This window comes from Siphateles boraxobius, unplaced genomic scaffold, assembly GCF_051911475.1.
Source record: "Siphateles boraxobius isolate OS27281-9 unplaced genomic scaffold, OSU_SipBor_1 66, whole genome shotgun sequence".
NCBI lineage: Eukaryota > Metazoa > Chordata > Actinopteri > Cypriniformes > Leuciscidae > Siphateles > Siphateles boraxobius.
Genome location: NW_027509193.1, coordinates 7,495,870 through 7,518,742, shown reverse-complemented (window position 1 = coordinate 7,518,742; position 22,873 = coordinate 7,495,870). Strand labels below are relative to the sequence as shown.

The window sequence follows — 22,873 nt, the reverse complement described above, 5'->3', positions numbered from 1 at the left end:
CATATGAAAAATGTTGGGGTTTATAAAGTGCATAACCATTTATTTTGCTTCTATTAATGGACTTTTTTTTATTATTGTGCCACAATATAATTGAATATAATTACAATAAGTATACAGTTTGCAGATTTTTTTTTTAAGTTTTCTTTTTTTCTTGCTCATTAGTGGCTGTACTCAAAACAACTGAGATAATATATAAAATATCATATTTGGGACCAAAAATAAACACACAGACATGTGAGTTCATGTATCATTAAATATGTTCATTTATGAGAATCATAATATATTAGTATGCATTACAGGACAATACACAGCTTTTGCAAAGTACACAGTAAAACATCATATACAGGAGGACCATGAACATTGTAAATGTCATCATCAAAAAAAAAAAAGAACTCTGTTCAGAGTCATTTTCCAAAATGTCAAAGTCACTGACTTTCAGTTCGTAGTCGCTGTCAGAGATTCAGAGCTGGACAGTGACTGGATGTTAAAGTGTGTGTGTGTGTGTGTGTGTGTGTGTGTGTGTGTGTGTGTGTGTGTGTGTGTGTGTGTGTGTGTGTGTGTGTGTGTGTGTGTGCGTGCGTGCGTGCGTGCGTGCGTGCGTGCGTGCGTGCGTGCGTGCGTGCGTGTGTGCGTGTGCGTGTGTGTGCATATTTTCATGTCACATAGACATAGTACATCCCTCTCTCTACACTATCAACTCGTGTAAACAAAGAAAATCTAAAATTCCTTTTCTTATTTTCAGTATATTCATAAAATAAAAAATGGTTAATTGCATGTGAATATAATCTACTAAATATTGTACAAAAAAAGAAAACTATACAACTATACAAAAACAGTAGAGCATATCACTGTAGTAAAGAAAGGTACCACACAAGTGATAACACAGAAAATTGTTTGCTTCCCTAAATAACAAGAGTCATTTTATCCGATTTATTTTGGTACGATGTAACCTTACGTTTGCATACACTGGTCAACATAGCCATGAAGACCATTCAGGCTTGTGTTCGTTGTGCGGTTATATCCTTGATCCCTGTATCACTAAACCTTAGCAATGACTTAAAGTATGTCTCAAATTTAGTATCTAGAGCATTAAAATTTCATCAAACTCGAGTCATCTTGACATGCTGAAGGACGTTGAGCTTCTCTGATTCCTCTTAATGATGACAAATCTACTTTTGGGGAATTTTGTGATTATTGCATTATCAATATCTGGAAAATCTCACATTTGTTCTGTATAATATAATAGGAGTCTGCAGTAAAGAGGGAACTTGTTGTTCATAATGAAAAATACACTTTTGTTTTTCAAATTAAAAATCATAAAGTGGTTAAAATAAATCATACTCTATTTGTATATCTAAACTCATACTACAACTAGTTATGGAACAGAAGGTAGACTACACATTTTAATGATCACCACAGTTATCAAAGTATCAAAGGCCAAAAGTATCAGCATAGCTTTTGGCACCAAATAATCCTTATGGTGTCATACAATTTTGAACCAATCACAATTCTTCCAAACAGCAACAGTGAGGTATTGTCAACAGATTTTCTATCTTAGAGGAAGGAATGTAAAGGATGTTATATCTAATTTTAGCATGTATTGGCTCAACAGATCTTTATAGTTCCCTCATAATCACGTGTGCTGCATTCTCATAAAAACTGTACAGTGGGGCCCAAAAGTCTGAGGGAGATGATAAAAGTGCTTTATTTTATTTTATTTGAAAGAAGGGGAATGGGATTGCAACATCATCCCGATGAGTCAAATGTGCACCACATGTCAAATAATATTTAATAATAAATTTGCAGATTCATGAATATTTTGTCATTTCAATTCTTCAATGTTTTACATTTCTACAACTATGTATAATTCCAGGTTTTAAATCCAAATATTCAATGTGCCTTCAGACTTTTGGACCCCACTGTATGCGCTTTTAAATGTCGACCACCAACACCCTTCTTCTGAAGTGAAACGTTCATGTAGATACATTGACTCAGTAGCTTGGTTCTTTTTATATTTGTGGAAAAAGGCAGAAATCATAAAGGATCACACATAAACGACTTTACATATATGTATACTTAGTAGTAGGTGCAAATTCTGCAAAATTGAAGATATGAAAAAATAAAATCTTGATGGGAACAAAAAAAAACAAAAAAACACACTAAACGGCGGAAGGCAAAACTGCACAAGTGGTTGTCCTTCACCACAGTTCTGATCAATCGTCAATCAATCTGCTCCGACTTGTAGGTGCTCGGGTCATTACTTTGTCTTTCCTTCTCTCCTGTTCTTCAATCCCTCTATGTTTCCCTTCTAGCATTTGCCCCTCTTGTCACGCTGCTGGAATTTCCGAAGCCGACGGGCCCACAGGTCCTTCCACGGGATGAGCAGGCTGCCCTTGTCCGCCACCACGCCGCTCTGACCGCGGGAGTCGTCGCTGTCAGAGCCCATGAGCAGGTACTTCCTGCCGGGTTTAATTTTGTGGCACTTGCAGGCCACGTCTTTAGCGCGGACCCACAGGGGCTGGTCTCCTCTGCGAATGCGGTGTCCGCCCTGCTTATAGACGGATATGATGTTGATAGTGAATTTCCACCATTCACCCGCCTTGTCTCCTTTTAGTACGTGAACCTGGACCACTGCGGAGAGAAACAATCAGATTAAAAGATAAGGGAAAAGCAAAATGAGGACACTTTTAATTCAGGACCCCAAAATATGTCTCAGGTCTGTTTTAATTGGTTTATGGACAGCAGGGGAAAAATCTAAACATATGCAGTATACATATATAGTATATATATATATATAGGGCGGAAACCTATGGAAGCTTGTTTCTGCCACGGAATCATACATTGAAAACATTGAAGATAATTGCGAATTTTCCTTAGAGTCGGACATTCTAATGAGGGACAAAACACTGGACAAAGCTATTTGAGCTTGATTTTGGTCAAATATTTATAATAAAATGTCACATGCAAATGACTGACCATGTAGCCACAATATAAACTTTGACAAAACAGTGTTTAATAATGTTTAAGTATTTTTCCATTTCCTGAAAGTATTGGTTTTGGAGATGCAAGGGTTTTGCCCGACAGTGTCCATCCATCCATATATATATATATATATATATATATATATATATATATATATATATACATAACAATTATATGTCAGTATAATGCAACAATATTATAAATAGTCAATTTTTCACACAAAAATCATAATGCATTTTAAAAGATATACGATTATTTACATTATTATTTATAATATTATTTTTATAATTAGTTTTGTTTTGATTATATGAATAACAAATTATGGTTATTATAATTAAATATATATTTAATTGAATAAATATATTTCATTTTGAATTTTCCACACACAAAAAAAAAAGTCAAAAATTCATTATTTGTTGTCCAATATTAAATCTAGGTCCTGAAGCAGACCCAGTTGAGCCACAGTATATTTAAAGTGATGTTTGACCACAATGGAAGTTGCCATAGAAATGCTTTCCTTCCATCTCCTGATACTGATAAAACGGAAAAGATGGAGACCCGCCCATTCCGTTCTCTTCATTATCTTTTGTGTGAAACTTTGAGCTTTTATGTGACTTTAAGACAGGGGTGGGGAACTCATTGGCCGGAATATCACATCCAGCGGGCCGAGAACAGTCAGAACAGCTACAATCTACTGTAATACTGTACATGTAAATAAAGTGTTAAACGTTCCCACCCAAAATGGATTTCTAAAGTAGATAAAACAGCCACAGCTAACACACTACACAGAGGATGAAACTGAGACAAGACTGGACCTGTCATGTCACCACATCAGACTGAAATATTCATTGTAAGGAAAACAGCAGCAGATGCACAATGGAAAAACAATGAGAATCTAAGATTATCAGACAAATGTTGTTGAATGAGTATACATTAATCCCTATATCTGCGAAAAGTGTAATAAGAATGATGTAATCGTAGAAAACCTATATGAAGCTTTACTTGTAAATATGAAGATATGTATTTCTGGCCACCCTTGGAATGGGTCATTCCATTACCTGAGCACTTTTGAATGTTTTAGGATTTTATAACAGTTGTTTTTTAACTTTTCCTTGAATTGTTCAAAATCTTAAAACATTCAAAAATAATGTATCGAAAATTATACCATCATAATAATTTTAGTTTAACTAAAAACAAGTAATATACAATATTATTCCCAGAAAAATCATTCAAATTCCTAATATGTTCTTTATTTACAGCTTTAAATCGAAAAAGAAAAATCTAATTTTAATGTGTTCTCAGTATTTTGGACACTAAGTATCCGCAGCTATGGAGCAAACATAAAAAGACATACTACATCAGATGTTAACATCCAGCCCATGTGGTAACGGCTAACAAACCCAGTCGGCAGAAATCCCCTCGGGTCATGCATTTTAACTATCATCAGACTCGCAGATTGCGAGCTAATCTGTACTTGACATGAAGTGTTTTCACACGGGGAGGACGCCCAGAGGGGGGGAAAGACCTCGATTACGCATTTAGCATGGACCCGGTGTGTAACGGGGAGGCATCGCAGTGCTGCCCTGAAACACTCACACACACCCTGCAGCCAGTAACCCGTGAACCAGTGGCACATCATGTTTAAGAAATATGCCATTACAGCATTGTGTGAAAATGACACAGGAAGTGCTCTTTCTTTCCTAGCACTTTTTCTTTGCGCTCTTGAATGTGAACACTCTCTTTAGAGAGGGAGGCAAGGATCGCCCCGATCGCTGAATGGAATGTCCCAATTGAGCAGCAGGGGGGGAGGCTGCGAGCAAATTGCACCCAATTTGAGAGAACGCACTCCCACAGCCCCTCTATTCATCGCCTGTGTTTCTCTGGGCCGGAGCCCGCTTCGCCATCCAAATAACAAGAGATAAAAAGAAAAGAAGGGTGTGCGGAGGGTAGCGTGGCTGAGAGAGGAGGGGGGCCACTGTTTATCATCCCAGCCACAGAGAACTTGCCAGAAGAATTGCGGATGTGTTTCGACCTCATGAGCTATCTGAGCCCGGCCGGCGGTGCCCGGTCCAAGAGCAGCGTGAGAATCCTGCTCCGGGTCTCGCTCTTGACCTGCTCTCGTTTCTTCACAGCGGGAGACGGCAGCGAGCCGAAACCCGACTCAAAATGTGTTGTTGAGCCTATTTAAAAAGGTTGAAAACAATTGCTTTGACTCATTAGTGGTGTTTGCTAAATTGTGTTCAGCTTGTATTAGAATTGCGAATTTTAGTTTTTTCTGATAAAATTGCCTAAAAAGTTCCATTTTGAAAGTGAAAATCATACCATATACTTAATTGACTCTTTATGCTTGTTCCCAAAAGTACCCACTTATAAACCATCCAGAAACAACTTAGCAGCCGCATAGCAAAATCCTTGCAACCACTTAGAATATGTTAGCAACCACATAGCATTGTCCTTGTGATCACCTCGAACCCAATGTAGGGATAGTTATTTTTAAAAGTAATGCGTTTCAATATTGGATTTCTCCCTAAAAAGTGACTATTTGCGTTTTTTTATTTACTTTTAATGGAAATTCATGCATTACGTTACTTTTGCATTACTTTTTCTCACCTGGGCTGGGCTTGCTGATTTTAAATTTTTTTTAAATTGTATTTTTGGCAAATGTAAAGGCACTTTCACACCAAAAGTGAAATGAATAAGCCTCAGCCTGAAGGAAATGTATTTTTATGCCTGTACAGTAAGAGGACGCAGCTTAAACAAACCTTTCAGCTGTTCTGCCGTTGTGGATCACTGAAGAATAGGAAACAGGAGAAGAAAGTTCAACACTCTTCAGCAAAAAAAAATTCAAATGTGATGTTTTTAATAATTTTTTTAACATTTAATAATTGCAGGTTTTCATAATATTCAGAGTTTGAATTTAACTGTTTTTATTCATTTTGAGAAATACTGAATCTGTTAAGTGAGATGAGTGAATGCCTGCTCATATTTAGTCTGAACCTACACTAACTTACATTAAAAGTAATCTGATTAAGTAACTTGCGTTACTTGAAAAAAAGAATCTGATTACATACTGTAACTCACGTTTCTTGTAATGCGTTATTTTACTGGAAAAAAGTAATCTGATTACATAACTCGCGTTAATTGTAATGCGTTACTTGTTACTTGAAAAACGTAATCTGATTACATAATTTGCGTTACTTGTAATGTGTTACTTTACTTGAAATAAGTAATCTGGTTACATAACTCGCGTTACTTGTAATGCGCTACGTTGCTTGTTACTTGAAAAAAATCTGATTACGTAACTCGCGTTACTTGTAATGCAATACTTGTTACTTATAAAAGTAATTTGATTACATAATTTGATTTACTTGTAATGCATTACTTGTTACTTGGAAAAAGTAATTTGATTACATAACTCAAGTTACTTGTAATGCGTTACCCCCAACACTGCCTAGAACACCTAAGCGACCACATAACAACATCCTGGCATCAACAGAGAATACGTTAAACTGAAGTCACACAGAATATATTAGCAACATACAGTAGCATCATCCTGGCCTCCACATAAAACACCTTAGCACCCACATAGCAACATCATGGCACCAACCTAATATACCTTAGCAACCACATAACAGCATCCTAGAAACCAGACAGAACACCTTAGCCACCATATACTATAGCAACGTCCTGGCAACTAAACAAATATGTAAGCAACCACATAGCAGTGTGTGTATTACATTGCATATATTGTATGACTTTCAAACAAACACGAGGAGAACCAACCTAAATGCTTTGTGCTGAAAATATATTAAAAGTGATGTCATCACTGTTTATTTTACACATACTGAATAAAGTGAGCTTATATTGAGAGTATGTTACTATAATATATCAAATCCTTCTCTCTCTCTGCACGACGCTTTAATGCTGTGATCACTGGCACTGGTTCCATCGTACCCTGCCAAACTGGCACATTTCCTGTCTGAATCCAGTACTGAGTCTCAGATACGCCATGCGGGTGGCAAACGCTTTCCAGATTTGTCCAGGTACTAAAAAAGACTATTTTCTGCGTCAAATGAAAGATTTTGTTCATACATTAGTAGGACAACTTTGTTTCTGACCATGATGCAGCTATTGAGAGAAAATGGGAAAGAGAAAGGAGATATTTTTAGTAGACAGATTCTTCTAGTCAGCAATGAAATTAAAAGGAGAAAAAGAAAGACACCAGTAAACCAAAAATGCGTCTCCTTTAGAGTTTCGGACAATATCTACAGTGTCTAAATATCAGCTCAAACCTTTCTCATCACAATCTTCCAAAGTCCTCTTCATAAATGATACAGATGATGCTATCTAAAAAAAATTATATACATTTTTTTCTCCTAACATATTTTAGGTTTACAAAGTTTATATAAATTAAATGTTTAAACATTGATCAAAATTAAATACGACTTAAATTAAAAATAACAGAGAACTCCAGTAAGTCCTGTGAACTCTGAAAAAGCAATAAATGTGCAGTTTTTAGATGAACTTGAGCAATAAAATTTTCTTTTTCAAAACATTTCATTTCTTGGAATGAATTATTTTGCAACAATTTATATTTGTGAGTCGGTGACAAGAAATGCTTTCACCTGTGGTTTGCAGGACATGCCATAGTCCATCTAACATGACATTTTGAACCACATTTTGTTAATTATTTCATAATTATTAAGCATGTTGCCTTTATGAGCTCATATTAACTGACTGACTACATTGAATATTTGTATTTTTTTTTTAAAAGTAAAAATGTATTTGTCACACTGCAGGACAATAGAAATGTAGGCTACTAGTGATATGAAATGGAAGTTGAAATAGTATTTTACTTCCCTATTGTGACGTAAATCTGAGTAAAAAAAGCTTCTCGAACAAGAATTTTTTTTTGTTAGATAGATGTCATCTGATTTTGTCTGTATGGATGTTTATAGTTTATACGCGCCGGTAAACGCATCATAAGAGAAGTTATTTTGATTAAAGATTGAGGACAAATTAATATAAAAATGAAGATGTGCACAGACAAATGATTTATAATAAACTGCACTATTCCATAAAAGACAAAAATGAAATTTTTATTTCATTGTGACTTGAAGAATAATGAAAAAAAAAATTCAAACAAATTATGGTATATATATATATATATATATATATTAAAAATATAAAAAGAGAAAAATAATTTGAATCTAAATCTTAACGTTAGATTAAAAAGGTTGACCTTTCTATATTCTTTACAAATGTACTTACTATGTGGCATAAAATCCTGACATATCTTGGTGTTAATATAGAATAATTGGCTAAACATATCACAAGCCAAGATGCACAAAAGTGTAAATATGTAGGGCCTGTTTAATCTGGCAAGTTAAACCCTCTTTTGCATGAGGCCACACGGCACAGGCCAGCAAGACAATCCCTCTCCAAAGCTCCATGAGATCGGCTGAATGGGATGAGACCACTTTTATTTCCTTTCACGACAATGCAAAGAGAATGAGAGAAAGAAAAGAGTTAGAAAGTAAGGGATTTCTCTCCTGATTGAGAGAGAGAGAGAAATGAATTTAAAAAGAGGAAGAGGCCCCTAGATTTGCCAGGTGTCCCGCTGGTTTTCTGTGTGTGCAGTCAGTGTGCTGGAACACGACCCGCACGCGGTACACAAGCCGAGCTCTAATCTAATTAGTGCGCCTGATTACCACACTGAAGCTCCTGCGAGTTCCCCGCTGGGACGCCCTACGCCCAGCCGCTTACGCCAGGGTACTGACTGCTGCCTCCGCCGTGTGTGTGTGGCAATGCTAAGCAGCTCCATGCACATACTGACACACACACACACACAGTTCTTTGATTCATTGTCATTCTCCCCCCACCCAAGAGTAGGAGAATGCGACCCTTTCGGACCGCTGTCTCCTTAGCGACGCCGAACAAAAGCGGATCGACGGGGAGTATTTCTTTCTTTCTCGCGTCTCTGTCGGTCTCATCCGCCAGCGCTGGACAGATTTAAAACTTCACCAAGGCCAGGACTGAAATGTCGAGCTGGATGCAGCAGCACTAACCAGTAGTGTAAATGTCCTGTGAGTTCTGGACAATGTGTACCTCTTTGATACAAACATTCACTGCAATTTCACTGAGACTATGTCATTGCACAAGGGGGTCTGGTCTGGTCGCTGGTCTGTCGTATGCTATATGAGCCCAGGTGGAAATTTTTCTAGAAAACCTTTTGTCCAACATCTTATTTGAGGTTGTAGAGTTCCCTCAAAAATTTCCTATGGGTTTTTAGAATGGGGTTTTTCAATTTATGAGTAAAATAAGGTCTGTGATAAACTTGGAAAATTATACTTTTTTCTCCAACATAAACTGCACACAATCACACCCCAAACATTCTTATCTAGTTACTTATTAAAAACACTTTCAAATTTTGCATTTCCGATATGGGTGAAAAAGTTCAATTTTTAAGTACAATCAACTTAGATGTTTAAGTCATTTCAACTTAAATTTCATTAAACTGGCTTTAAAATGAGTTGAATCTTGTATAACATAAAAAAACGTATTTTGGTGAGTTAAAGCAATGTAAAAACATATGTTGTCATAACTTATTGATCATATCATTTCTTACAGTGTAGGCCTACTGTAACGCTAGCCAATGGATGCAAGAAAAAATGGATCCTGTGTTAATAAAACATTTTACATGTTAAATTGACAATATTATACACAGAACGTAACAAGTCTAGGCCAGACTTGCAAATATTGCTTATGTTGTGTTGTGTGAGTTTAGTGTCCAATTCTCACTCTTAACTAACTATTGCATAACTATGACTTTTGCCTAAATAAACTCCTAATTACTGCTTATTAATAGTTAGTAAAGTAGTTGTTGAGTTTAGGTATTGGGGTTGGATTAAGGGACATATAGTCAATCAAAATAAGGCATTAATATGTGCTTTATTAGTACTAATAAATAGCCAACATCTATAAGCAGCTATAGTTGATAGTAAGAACAGGACCCTAAACTAAAGTGTTACCAAAAAAATCATTGGGTCTCTCTCGCACATGGGGGCCGGTTGAACGGGGACACACCATTAGCCCTTCCATACACCCCACCCAATGAGATTTATACTGCAGTCAGGACACTAGGCTTAGCCAATGTTACCTGTCCTATATAACATCAACATGATGAATGACTTCCCTAAGAGAGCAACCTCCGAGTATGAACACTTGTGGCTGAGAGTGAAAAACGAATGAAACTTAATATCACAGCCTGAACGATAGCAGCTACGGAGGACCAGCAATGCCATTAATAGTTTGTTCTCTCTCTTTCTTTGCTTCATTTTATTGTTCAGTTAGTCTTCGTGGTTGCTGATTCAACCTGTGGATATTATCTATATTAACATTATCCTGATTAGCCCCAGGAGATGCCTAAAAATGTTTTGGGAACCATTGTGACAGCAGAGAGGGATTGTAAATGAGTCATTTAAAAGTAATGAGAAGTACAGAGATCTTAATATAGATAAGGTGCTATATTAATGAGGATATTGCACTTTAGATGGCCTGTGCGATTGGGATAATTGGACATGTGTGGTTCTCTCTGTGTGTTTATAACCCTAATTCTGTGTGCAATAGTTTTAGCCGCAAATTCATATTTCAGTATGTGCTACAGTAGATGCTGCATACATGCTAAGGCCTTCATATACACTGGGGTCCAAAACTCTGAAACCACATTGACAATCTGGAATGTTTTTCATTTAAGGAAATAAACAGTTTTGCACATGAAAGTGGCTTCTGTACTATTTCTAGGTAACTAATCAAATAAGCAAATGTGTGACAATGTGCATGCAAACTTCTTTGTGCAGATGTTTTTGCTTCCAGTGAAGCTCAAGATGCTCTTTGGATCATTTTCAAATCATGCTGGAGAACATGATCAGCGAGTTTTGCACCTTAATTCAACTTTAAACTTTCAATTTCAAAGATAAAATGTAATGCTAACCAGTGTTGGGGAAAGTTACTTTTAAAAGTACAATATTGCGTTAGTCATTTATGATGTACAGAAGGATAAAAGAGCCATAGTTTCTTCCGCAATTGCAGTAGTTTCCTTTTTTATTAGATATTTTGCACCAATTTCCCAGGAAGTGATGATTTTACTCTCTTGAACACATGAGATGAAAACGCTAGTTCGGCTTTGGATGGAAACCTAGCTAATGTTTGTTTATAATTTTTCCGGTTTCAGTAAGGACAGAAAAATGACTGCATTGCACCATTTTAGGACGTGTATCTGTCTTGTCTCTCTTCGTTTTAGTTTTTCTTTCTAGCTTGGCAGTGTTTTTTGCAGAGGCAGTGCAGTCCTCACTCTTGGACACCGCAAATCTCAGATGTGTTTCCAGACCTGAGGCCAGTAAGGAATGAGTTTATGATATCACACTGTGAAATCAAACATCTTTTCTTTTTCTCATCTCTGCGAACAGCCAGAGGACATGTGTGCAGTCAAAGACAGATTCTGCCTCTACCAAATATGAATGTAAGAGCCTTTCATATTTGGCCCTGATAAAAGGTGAAGTATAACAAATATAGTTTGTATGTGCATTTATGAATTTAACAGACAATTTTATCCAGAGAAACTTCAAAAAAATGTAAAATAACATTCAAAGTATACATTTTGCCAGTATAACTATATAGTAACTATATCAAAAGTTTGGAGTCAGTATCATTTTTCTTTAAAGGAGCTGTATGTAAGAAATGTATTTCAAATAATCATAAAATGGCCCTGATATGTCACTAGACATTAAGAAATCATGTTCATTTAAAATACTTATATCACTGACAACAGTAGTCCGGCCAGGATATTGTCATTTAAAAAGTGAAGTTGCAACCTCAACAAATGTTGATGTTGTCATGTTGTGTTTTGGATCTGATGCGCCACCCTCAACTTATCTACCAATCACGAAGTCAGTAGTGTTGCGGCATCGGGTTTGCCAGCTCTGTTCTAGTTACCACAGCTGCAGCTACAAACGTGTCGGAATCGGATTAAAAAAAAAGTCTAACGTTGCGAAACCAAAAAAAAACTCGTTATGAATCCGAAATACTTTGTGACAAAGTCCGAAATTAAACAAGGATCTGTATAAGAGATGCCTTTCGAATATGGAGACGACTGAAAACGGAGAAGAATTTGAAGACAGACGCCAACGTTGCTAATTTTCTCCTGGACAGGTAAGATTCATCTATGTTTGGCTAACTTGTACTTGATGTAAATGGACATTTCAAATATTCATGACAGACGAACAAAGTTATGCATGTTCGTGCAAAGTAACGTTACGTTAGCTCATATGGAGGAGGTGGGTCATCGAATTGAAAAGGTAAGGAATTGTTTGGGTAATAAAAATGGCGAGTCGTCATTGCTAACATTAGCAATGCATTATCAGAGCCCGTTGCTCTGTCATAATGCTGAGACGCTGAGGAAAACAACATTAGCACGCCCATTATTGTTTATCATGCAAGTTCTACAGCCAAAAATAATAGAATGACATGTTATCTTTCACATCACATATTTTAGCGTTATGGACGTGCACTGCAGGGTAAGTTAAAAAATACAGCTGGACGCTTTCACTTATAGCGTTAGCTAAATGAATAGCTGTATCTTTGATATCGGTTACACACAGTGACAGGGACTTGTGCTTGTACTTACGTTAATGACAGACACCTACCGTTACAAGTTAGACTAACAGCTACTGTTCTAACAATGTACTGTCACATACGAGCGTACATCTTTACGATTATATTAGCCATTAGTGCATTTTTGCGATACATAATTACTTTGCAAAACATCTCTCATTTGAAGCATAAACATAATTAACAGCAAAAGCTTCTTGTAGCCGCCTACGTTCCTGCTGGATCCTGCAGCCTATCTGGCAACCTCGAGTCAGGGAGGAGGGAGAGGGGATACACCGCTCTACAGTAATTTGAAAGTGATTGCAGTACCAGTTTTGGCCACATTCTTACATACGGCTCCTTTAAGAATGTAATACTTTTATCAAGAAAGCATTTATTAAATCGATCTAAAGTGACAGTAAAGTAATTTATAAATTATGTTACAAAATATTTCTATTTTAAATAAAAGCTGTTCTTTATAACTTTCTATATCAAAGAATCTAAAGGTAATATGATTTTTAAATTTTTACTTCCTATATAATAACAATTCTTGATCATTAAATCTGCATATAAGACTGATTTATGAAGGATGTGACACTGAATGCTGGAATAATGATGCTGGAAATTCAGCTATGATCATAGGAATAAATTACATTTTAAATGGTAATAATATTTCACCATATTCCAGTTTGTACTGTATTTTTTATGAAATAAATGCAGCCTTGGTGAGCAGAAGAGACTTATTTTTAAAACATTACCAAATCTTACCGACCCCTTGTTCAACCAGTTGAGCTATTTTGGTTTAATATAGTTGAATAGAGTTTGAAATTAGAATTTTTTTCTTTGTAATCTGTTTCTCATGTGTGGTACCACAACTTTCTCAAGAAGACGAAAAAAACTTGAATTTACCAGATTTTTAAGAATCTGTTATGCCACTTAAAACCTACAACTACATTCTTGAACTTCTATAAGTCCTTTATTATATTAACTATATTAGTATTTCAACCTGTGAAATCTCTGCTTTGAACAGGAACCAGCTGTCCCCTTTGTCCTCTAGATGCTGCGAGGCAGTTTGAGCGTGTCCATCTGGAGAAACCTGCTGAGTTCACACGCTTTGATGCTATAACATAAACCTTTAGCCTCTGAATAAGCTCTCAGCGCTATGAGGGAGGGGGAACACATATAGTGAGAGAGATAGAATAGACCTAGAAGAGAAAGATGTCTAGTGACGTGAAGTGAAAAGACAGCAGGCGTTTCTAAATAACAGCTACTTACCGAAATCTTTTTTGCAGTATTTTTTCATGGTGACCTTCATCTTACCCTTGGGGCTCTTACAGTGGGAGTCACAGTCTGAGGAAGACAGCAGACATATAACTAGTGAAACACAGGTAAAATATTCTGTCAGAAACAACAAAACTAGGTTTTCAGCTGTGTTTGCAGGAGGAGAAACATCTGCCATTTTCAACATCTTTGGTACTTTCCCCTGTAAAGCCTGACATATGAAATAATAATTTGATGGAAAGAGTTTATTGAACCTTGAGACAAAATCTAAATTAAAAAAAAAGTATGCATATGCATTTTTTTTGTGTTGAGTATCACATTTGGTACATCAGGGTTTTATGGCTCGTTTAGTATGATATATGATAATCTAAAGATCATTGAGGAGGAAAAAAACACCTACATTTAATTCTGAGGCCCAAACTGAGCAAAAGTTTGCAATTCGGTGCAGTTGCTGATATTAATATTACCAAAAAAGTAAGCTGAAATTCTGATGGCTTGTAATGTAAATCAATGAGTTATTTATAACAGTATAAGAGACATAAAATGCATATAAATATCAGTTTATGTTTTACCCTAAATCTCCCAATAATATGTCTTAGTAAGAAGAAGCTAGTTTTTAATTGTGGGGGTAAAACATATTGCAATGCAATACAATGATGATTGAGAGGTGAACAAATAAATGTTCCTCAAAAGCCTGATGTATCATATCATCTTAACATGTTTTTTCTAGAAAATGATGATTTGATAATCAAGTAAACCTATGTTGTTTCAGTCCAGTAAGTGTTCATCTAGAAATATTACAAACAATATACAAAAATATTCTTATATTTACGTGATAAAAATCAATAAAGATTTCACAGCAAAAAGACACATGTACCACAACCTTAAGGGGGAAGTTTTTAGAATTACATTAAAAAATATTTTACTCACTAAAAAACAAGTATAAACTATCAATCAGACGACAGAAGGCATGTAGTAGATTGAGTACAACAGGCTTTCCAGCAAAGTTTTGATAATGTCGATAACGTAGAAGCCTTAGAAATTCGGTTATTAATTATGATACAGTAGGCTTTAGGGTGAAGTTATTGAAAATTGACTTGGCTGTGGCACTAATGTATTAATATCATTGCATTAGATAACAAAATATCAAACCAAGTAGCATTTTTTTTTTTCAAGAGAAGAAATTTGATATGCTATTTCCGTTTTCAATACATGCACTAAAAGTCATCTCGGGACTCATTGGTTAAAAGTTACTACAAGAGCATAATATGTCTGCCAGTTTTGTATTATGCACTTTTAAGTGCGACTCAAGTGTCCAGATGATTTTGTGGCAGCTGTATCATTCATACATTTAAAGAGAGTTACGTTAGACCTAATTAAGACTTAATGGGTATTTAATCATTTATTCTTTTCTTCACTCAACCCAGTCATTTTCTCACCCTAATTATCAAGCGCCTCGCCATATCCCCCCACTTACTCAGCAATGTCAGGGCAGGGGGTTCACAGGTCATTTAAACTTCATTCAGACACAGAACACCCCCGTCACAATGCCCATAATACCGAATCCTCATTTAAACGCAGCTTTCCACATATAAACCTCAGAGACGGCATCAAGCGTGCAATGATTTATAGCTCTAGCGCTCAGCGGATCTATTCGACACCACCATGGAGACCCAAACCCCACATTGAGCCCTCGGCGATGGAGTCGCTTCAAGACCAGGCAACTCTTGGACTGAGACCAGAGTGTTTAAATGGCTCAGTTCTCCTGTTGCAAACCGCAACCCGAGAGTCTCTCGTCACAGCTATTTCACATAGCGTAATAACCTCGAGATTTCTGGTGGACTGGAAGAGATGGGAGTGAGGAGACCTTTCAGCTTTCGCCTGAATATGGACAAACTTCATTATATTCTCCAGCCCTCTGTCCAATCCACCCTTTTCATGTCCCTTTATATTCCGTCTGAATGAGGTTACCTGGGCAACGGCGAAGCAGGAAAGAACCACCAACCCGAATATAAAAAAGTTTGAAGGGGAAAATAAAAGGGGGGAAGGGCTAGAAGAGCGAAATGTCTGGCAGCTTTGGGGGGTGGTGGTAACACAAAAAGGTGGTGCGCAGAATTAGGATGTGAAGGACCGTATGGAGAAAACTGGGAGCAGGGAGTGAGAAAGTGCAAAGAAGGGGGTGGAGTCGCAGAAAGTAAATGATTCTGACGAGTCCATATCAGCCACGCCTGATTTCCATGTTAATGCATGAACGGAGGACGGGGCGGCTTTTGTGTGGCGATGGCCCTTGTCCGCCTCATCCTGCTTCTCTTTGATAAGACTGGGCGTCCATTAGGCAAGCAGCACAATGCCTGACGCTGCCCATTACACCCACGTCCCCCAAATAATGGACGTCCCCTGTGGAGGGACAAATTCTGCTTAATAGAGTCCCTCAAGCCCAACTGTGCTGCTCCACCGGGCAGCCACACCAGAGCATTCTTCACAGTAGAGTACAGCAGGACAGGTAAAGTGAATAATGACTTAAGTGGTTAAACTTACTATTACATTTAGGTTTTGCCCTTTTGCCCTATATAGTATGTATGATTTGATGAAAACACTTTTGAAAACCTATTAATATCCTTTTTTTTCAAGATTTTTTCAAGAATAGAAAGTTGAAATGACAGCATTTATTCGAAATAGGAATCTTTTGTAGCCTAACATTATATATGTCTTTACTGTCATTAACGTATCCTTGCTGAATAAAAGTAGTGAAAATCTTACCGACCCCAACATTTTTAACAGTAGCGTAAAGCATTTATGATATAGTGATTATTCATGCCATTCTCTCATTAATTTCCTTTATATATTTTTTTCTTATTTTTTTCCCTCAGTTCTCTTTAGTGCTTTCAAAAGTAAGTATGACAAAAAACCCAAACATATTAGCTGATATAAAAAGAGAAAAAATAAGTGCTCTGAGTCCACTTACAAGGCCAGTGACAATGTGAATGCAAAGTGAACTGTTCTTTTTCACTCAGTTCACTTATCGGTGTGAGCTTAGTTATTTTTGAGGACGTTCGAGATTTAATGCTTTGTACAATTGTACAGTTTCATGATGAAAAGAATAGCTGGTGATGAACAGAGAATTTTATTTTTTCAATTAGTAATAGTCACACTGACCACCACTACTGTGTCTGTTGCATGTGCGCTAACCGGGGAATTGAAATACTCATACTGAAACATCTCAGAGCCAGAAAGTGTTCAGCAGCTGAGTTTGGCTCCATGGGACGACTTCACGTCACTGGCGTTACTCCCACAGCGCAGACAGTGATCGGGCAGCTTGGGTAATTGAGTATGAATGAAAGTACAAGGGTGTATTTTCCCTCACGGCACAGCGCTGCGAGAGCATGACGGAAAAGCAAACATGTTCAAATGAAGCATGTAATCAGATTAAGGTCCCAGCCAGTTTCGATGGTGACCGAGACAAAGCATGTAGAGAAGGAAAGCATTGGCTTATGTTGATATCACCAGATCATATGTGTGAAAGATCCACCAATACATTTTTATGGTTCTGTTTTGGCAATCCAAGATTTGCAGTACACACACGAGAGGACTTGTATCACCCTGAAAATGTGTATTTGACACAGGTAGCTGATAAACATAAATGGATATGAAATATTGATCTGTTTTGGAGTGAAATGAGAGACAAGCTATAGTAACACAGTTACAGTAGGCTATGTAGAGAATTTGTTGTTGAGACATTCAAATATTTGTACCGAAGATTAATATACTATTAATATACTATTTAATAGAATTAATGTGATTCACGTATTTAAGGTAAGACATTTCCACTCATAATAGTAAGCATGTTATTGTTGCATAAACTTCATATTGTAGCTACTAGTTAAACTGGTGCCAGACTAAAATGTATGTGTGTATATATATATATATATATATATATATATATATATATATATATATATATTTAGACAGAAACATGTTGAAATAGGAACTATAGACAGGCAACGACAACGACACAATGATGTTTTTATGTTCGGTAATAAAACAGCATGATATAAAAGTAGGATAGTATGAGTGTTCACTCTAATATGGTGAATATTATAATGTTTAGACCAGTGTTTACTGTTAAATACTGTGTTTGTGGATATATGCTCAAACGTAGATATGTATAATGTGGCAAAAATAATGTTTCATAGTTTGGAGCGGCTCGATCTCTTCAGTAAATGTTCTCTGCACGCGCTGTGCGTTTGAGTCACTCGCGCTGTGCGTTTGAAAAGCAAAACGCGGCAAACATTAGGCTTCATGTGTTTACTCCAATCTCATTTCAAAACGTCATAAGGAATGGAAACATTTGAAGTAACATATGATAATCCGTATCTTTTTTCTCTAGAGTAGTGTTACTGAAGTGTTCCTTTATAACCATTTATAGGCCGTCTGCTACAGGCTATTGTTATTATTATTTTATGCAGCCCTACAAGTATATGCCTACAAGGCACAACAAACCTGGTGTTTATTATATATATTTTTATTTTTTGGTAAATTTTTGAAATGTTGTAAAAGTGACACAGAGATGGTGTTTTTATTACTCAACAGGTGAGTAAGGTATTTTATTTTAAATTGCCACATGTAGCTCTGTAACAGAGTTCATTGTAAAGCATTATCTATTGTGAAGGGTCAATTTATTGTGGTTGTTGTAGCGCAGTGTATCGTGTCTATGAATGGGTAAAGCTACAGTGACGTCTCTTCAGTGAGTCAGCTTGAGATCCTTTCCATCTAAACTGATTACAGTGCCAAGCATAAATGAACACACCCATGCTAAAGTTGACTAAAAAGAGGAATAAAAAAATAATCTTGTGGAAATTGAACTTAATGCCTTTATTTAAAAAATGAGGAAAAATCCAACCTTTAAGGACACCCATTTTCTTTGTAAATGAATAATGTATTGTAAATAAATAAATGTTCTTCCTTAAAATACAGGGCAAATAATTCAGGACCCACCTATGTTAAATTCCCATAGAGGCAGGCAGATTTTTATTTTTAAAGGCCAGTTATGTCATGGATCCAGGATACTATGCATCCTGATAAAGTTCCCTTGGCCTTTGGAATTAAAAAAGCCCCACATCATCGCATTCCCTTCACCATATCTAGAGATTTGCATCGGGCACTTTCCATAAGATCATCTATCAATGCAAATCAAACCAGCTATTAGCCTAACTGAAATAACACCCTGCCAATTAACTGCTTGAAGCCCAAAAGTTACATAGTGAACCTTTTAATTTAAATAATGTATTTATTATTAATTACATTATTATTAACATTGTATATTCCATTTTATTAATCTTATTAACTATTACGCTTAAACACATTGAAATGATGCTTTTAATATCACTTTTTATTCTTGTAATTTTTATCTATAATTTTGTACTTTATTTCAAATTTTATGGAGAATATATATGAATATATCCCAAATACAAATTTGTTTTGATTTTTTTATGCGTGGATTAAAACATTCTCTGCAATGCTTAAATGAGTACCGCATATGTATATAAACAAAGTTGTATTTGGGATAGTTTACCATATAGAGCTTGATTGCTCAGTAATGGTTTAATTTATTTTGGACTCACCTGTAGGCTCTTCTGAACTGCTGTAGGTGGCTGTGGGTGCAGCAACAGGAATTTCTGTAACAAACAGTCAACAACAAACAATCAAAACTTCATGCCGTACATTTTTTTCCAGGCATTGTTGCTTTCAATATACATTGCACCTGGGTTTGTTTTTCTGGTTTTTTTTTTTGTTGTTGTTGTTTTTTTTTTGGGGGGGGGGGGGGGGGTCATTTGCATTAGTTTTTATTTTAGTAATAATTTTAGTAGACATATCGTGATTTTTAGACATATAACTGGTGACATGAAGACGTGGTGGTGTCTAGTTTAATGAGTTTCCTCTCTGAAGCCCCTTCTTCCTCTTTTAAGCATTCTGCTGTTAGATATACGCCGTTGGGGGATTCGAGGCTTGTTAAAATGTGCAGTTGGCAAAATGTGTGATGTCGCAAAAATTTAATATCAGGCTATTAAAACAAAAGCACGTTATATCACAAAATATATGAGAAACCAAATATTTTCCACTCGATTGTCGGGGCTCCCTCTCTCTCACTCTATCTCTCTCTCTTTCTTTCCAGATTTAACAGCACATTTGTTACTTACCCAGAGAAATTAGGGGAAATCTAGTTTATAAGGGTTTCATTTGTCTACGTGAATCCTTGCCAAGCAAATCTGAATGGCTTCATGTCTATAGTTGCTTTTGTCAGAGGGCCAGATCAATCTTTATTTCGATGTCATCAGTTAGTGCATAATAGAAGCGGTTCATATTAATAGCCACATATTGTATTTCTCTCCCAGTGAGTATCTTATCGAGAAATGCCAGCTGCTGTGTGGGCCTGTCCTTAATCGCCACAGAGACCGTCTGCTGCCTTGTTGATACTGCCAATAAACATATCACCCATCATGCCCCTGGAGCAGGCATGAGATTTATGAGTTGAAAGGCCGTCAGCAAGGTTCAGGGCTGACTAGGTCATGTCAGCCAGGGCTTTATGGTCTGTTTGACTTAGCGGAGGGCAATCAGCGAAATGTCCATCCAAGGAAATAATGGAACAGGGGACCGATACGGAAATGAACTGGGTCGGGGCCATGAAATCATGAATAATAATAGGTGTTTATGCAAAATTTCTTTGGAGTATTATTATTAATGTCTCTGTGGGTGGTAATGGGAAAAAAAACTCATGCTGCACCACCTCATTTAGTCCAAGAATCATTTTTAAGGAAGCTGCATAATAGTAGATTTCTTTCTCTTTAAAAACAACCATTTTGTGTCATTCTGTTATTTATTTGTAGGTCGCACTAATTTTTCAAGAGGTGGAGACAATGAAATTTAAGATAATTCAGAAATGTTTTCCTGAACAGAATACCAGACCAAACAAGTGAACGCGTTTGTAAAATCTTTTCTTTTCCATTTTTCGTGTTCAGTGTTTTTGTTTCCTGCTTGCACCATGGACTTTCCGGCAGTTAAACTCATGTGCCTCGAGCAGGGAGAATGCTCTCTCGAGGAACATTTAGTAAAATTTCTGGATCTTGCCCATCAGACCACCTTCCCTGATAACTGTCTAAGTTATCCGGGGCGGTTCCTCGAGGGAGCTTCGTAACATATGTGGAGTGGGTGCTGGCGTCCTGCGGATCAGCGTTCACCGTCGAGGATGCCGCCAGCCTCACTCCTCATCCAGTGCCCAGCCAGAACCACCCAGACGGCGAGGATCGGCGGCCTGAGCCCACCGCAGGTAGCACGACGGAGACCGCCGCGATGAATGAGCCCGCGCCCACAAGAGCGACCGAGGACCACATCTCCATGGAGCCCGAGCGTGCGCCTGACCAGGTGTGTGAGTCGGCATCCATCGCCGAGGGAGTGCTGGTGGACGTCGAGGGTTCGGAAGTGAGGCACCAAAATGCATAAGTTTTCCATTTTTAGTTGAAAACAGTGTCGTGTAAATGGCCCCTATTTTTAATTTAATATAATAGAACTACTGTACAAACATTCTGAGTCAGCAAGAGTTTTTAATGTTTTTGAAAGAAGTCTCTTATGCTCACCAAAGCTGCATTTATTTGATCAAAAAATTAAGTAAAAAAAGTTATATTGCAAATTATTATTATTACAATTTAAATAACTGATTTCTATTTTAATACATTTCTGTTCTGGCGAAACTGAATTTTCAGAAGCCATTACTCCAGCCTTCAGTGTCACAAGATCATTTAAAAATCATTCTAATATTTATATATTTCTGGAGACAATTTTATCCAGGAAAGTCCAAAAGAACAGCATTTAATTGGAATATATTTTATCGTTCGTAACATTAATGTCTTCGCTTTCACTTTTGCTGAGTAAAAGTATTAATTTCTTAAAGTATATATATCTTGCCGACCCCAAGCTTTTGAATGGGCAGTGTAATTCAAATTGTTGATTTTCGACACTAAAAATATTAAACAATTTTTTTGAAGACACAGTAGGAGAAATAGAAAAACAAGCCAGCTAACTTACTGATGCAAGGGGCGATAGGTGATCTGCTTTGCTGGTATCCTTTAGCGCAGCGGTTGCAGGTGATGCCAGCCACGCCATCTTTGCATGGACACTGTCCAGTCGTCTGGTTACAGGTCTTACCAGCTGCACCGACCGGATGACAATCACAGGCTGAAGAGAAAACATCAAACCAGTGGTTACTGATGCAGCACTTTAATGATCTAGTGACTCATATTTGCCCGATTTTACACTTTTGCAATACTGTACTGTTGCTCTACATACATGTTTACACTGCAAATTATCACACTTTTAAGTGATGCATCACTCAAAAATATAGAGACCTACAGAAAATAATAATAACTTTCAGCTGCGTAAGCATTGGATGTTGATTCAGTTACAGCTCTATTGAAATCAGTCCAGTGAAAGAATTGTCGACTGATTCAAAATGCTGAACTGCTTTTAAGCTATTCATTCTTTTAAAACAAAGTACCATAATTTGTTCGGTAATCAGACTACACGTCATGCTGTATGTTTTTGATTCAGTAAAAAAGAACCGGCTAATAAGGGTCATTTGTTTGGGAATCAAACTACACTAGTAGCACTGTATGTTTTTGATTCCCTTGTGTTCTAATTGATATCATGTTTCATACCTATAGTTCTTCAGGTATTATATACTCTTGTTTAATTTTTTTATGTCTTTGTCTTTATTTTCTTTAAATGCCAGTTTAATGTTTTAAAACAATATCAAAAGCAAGGCTTTATTTTTGTTTTCTAAGAGGCACAAAGTAGATTTCTGTTTTTTCCAGGAAAGTCACTCACCAAAATGCCAAATTTTGGAGGTCCCAGTGGGGCAATGATATTTTTTGTCACATGGGTCAGAACATTGTGCTGGAGTACGGATTAT

General features: G+C 36.8%; 1 protein-coding gene across 3 annotated transcripts in view; it reads right to left on the bottom strand.

Moving 5' to 3' along the window:
* Positions 1-239: 239 nt before the first annotated feature.
* ntn1b (netrin 1b) overlaps positions 240-22,873 on the bottom strand; it is a 69,381-nt gene continuing 46,747 nt past the window's right edge. For all 3 annotated transcript variants that reach the window (XM_077211911.1, XM_077211912.1, XM_077211913.1), the window contains 4 exons: positions 21,991-22,140; positions 19,533-19,586; positions 13,906-13,980; positions 240-2,631 (listed from right to left, as the gene is read on the bottom strand). In XM_077211911.1, the coding sequence (XP_077068026.1) occupies positions 2,309-2,631; positions 13,906-13,980; positions 19,533-19,586; positions 21,991-22,140 (602 nt within the window). In that variant the 3' untranslated portion in view covers positions 240-2,308. The remainder of the gene's footprint in view (positions 2,632-13,905; positions 13,981-19,532; positions 19,587-21,990; positions 22,141-22,873) is intronic.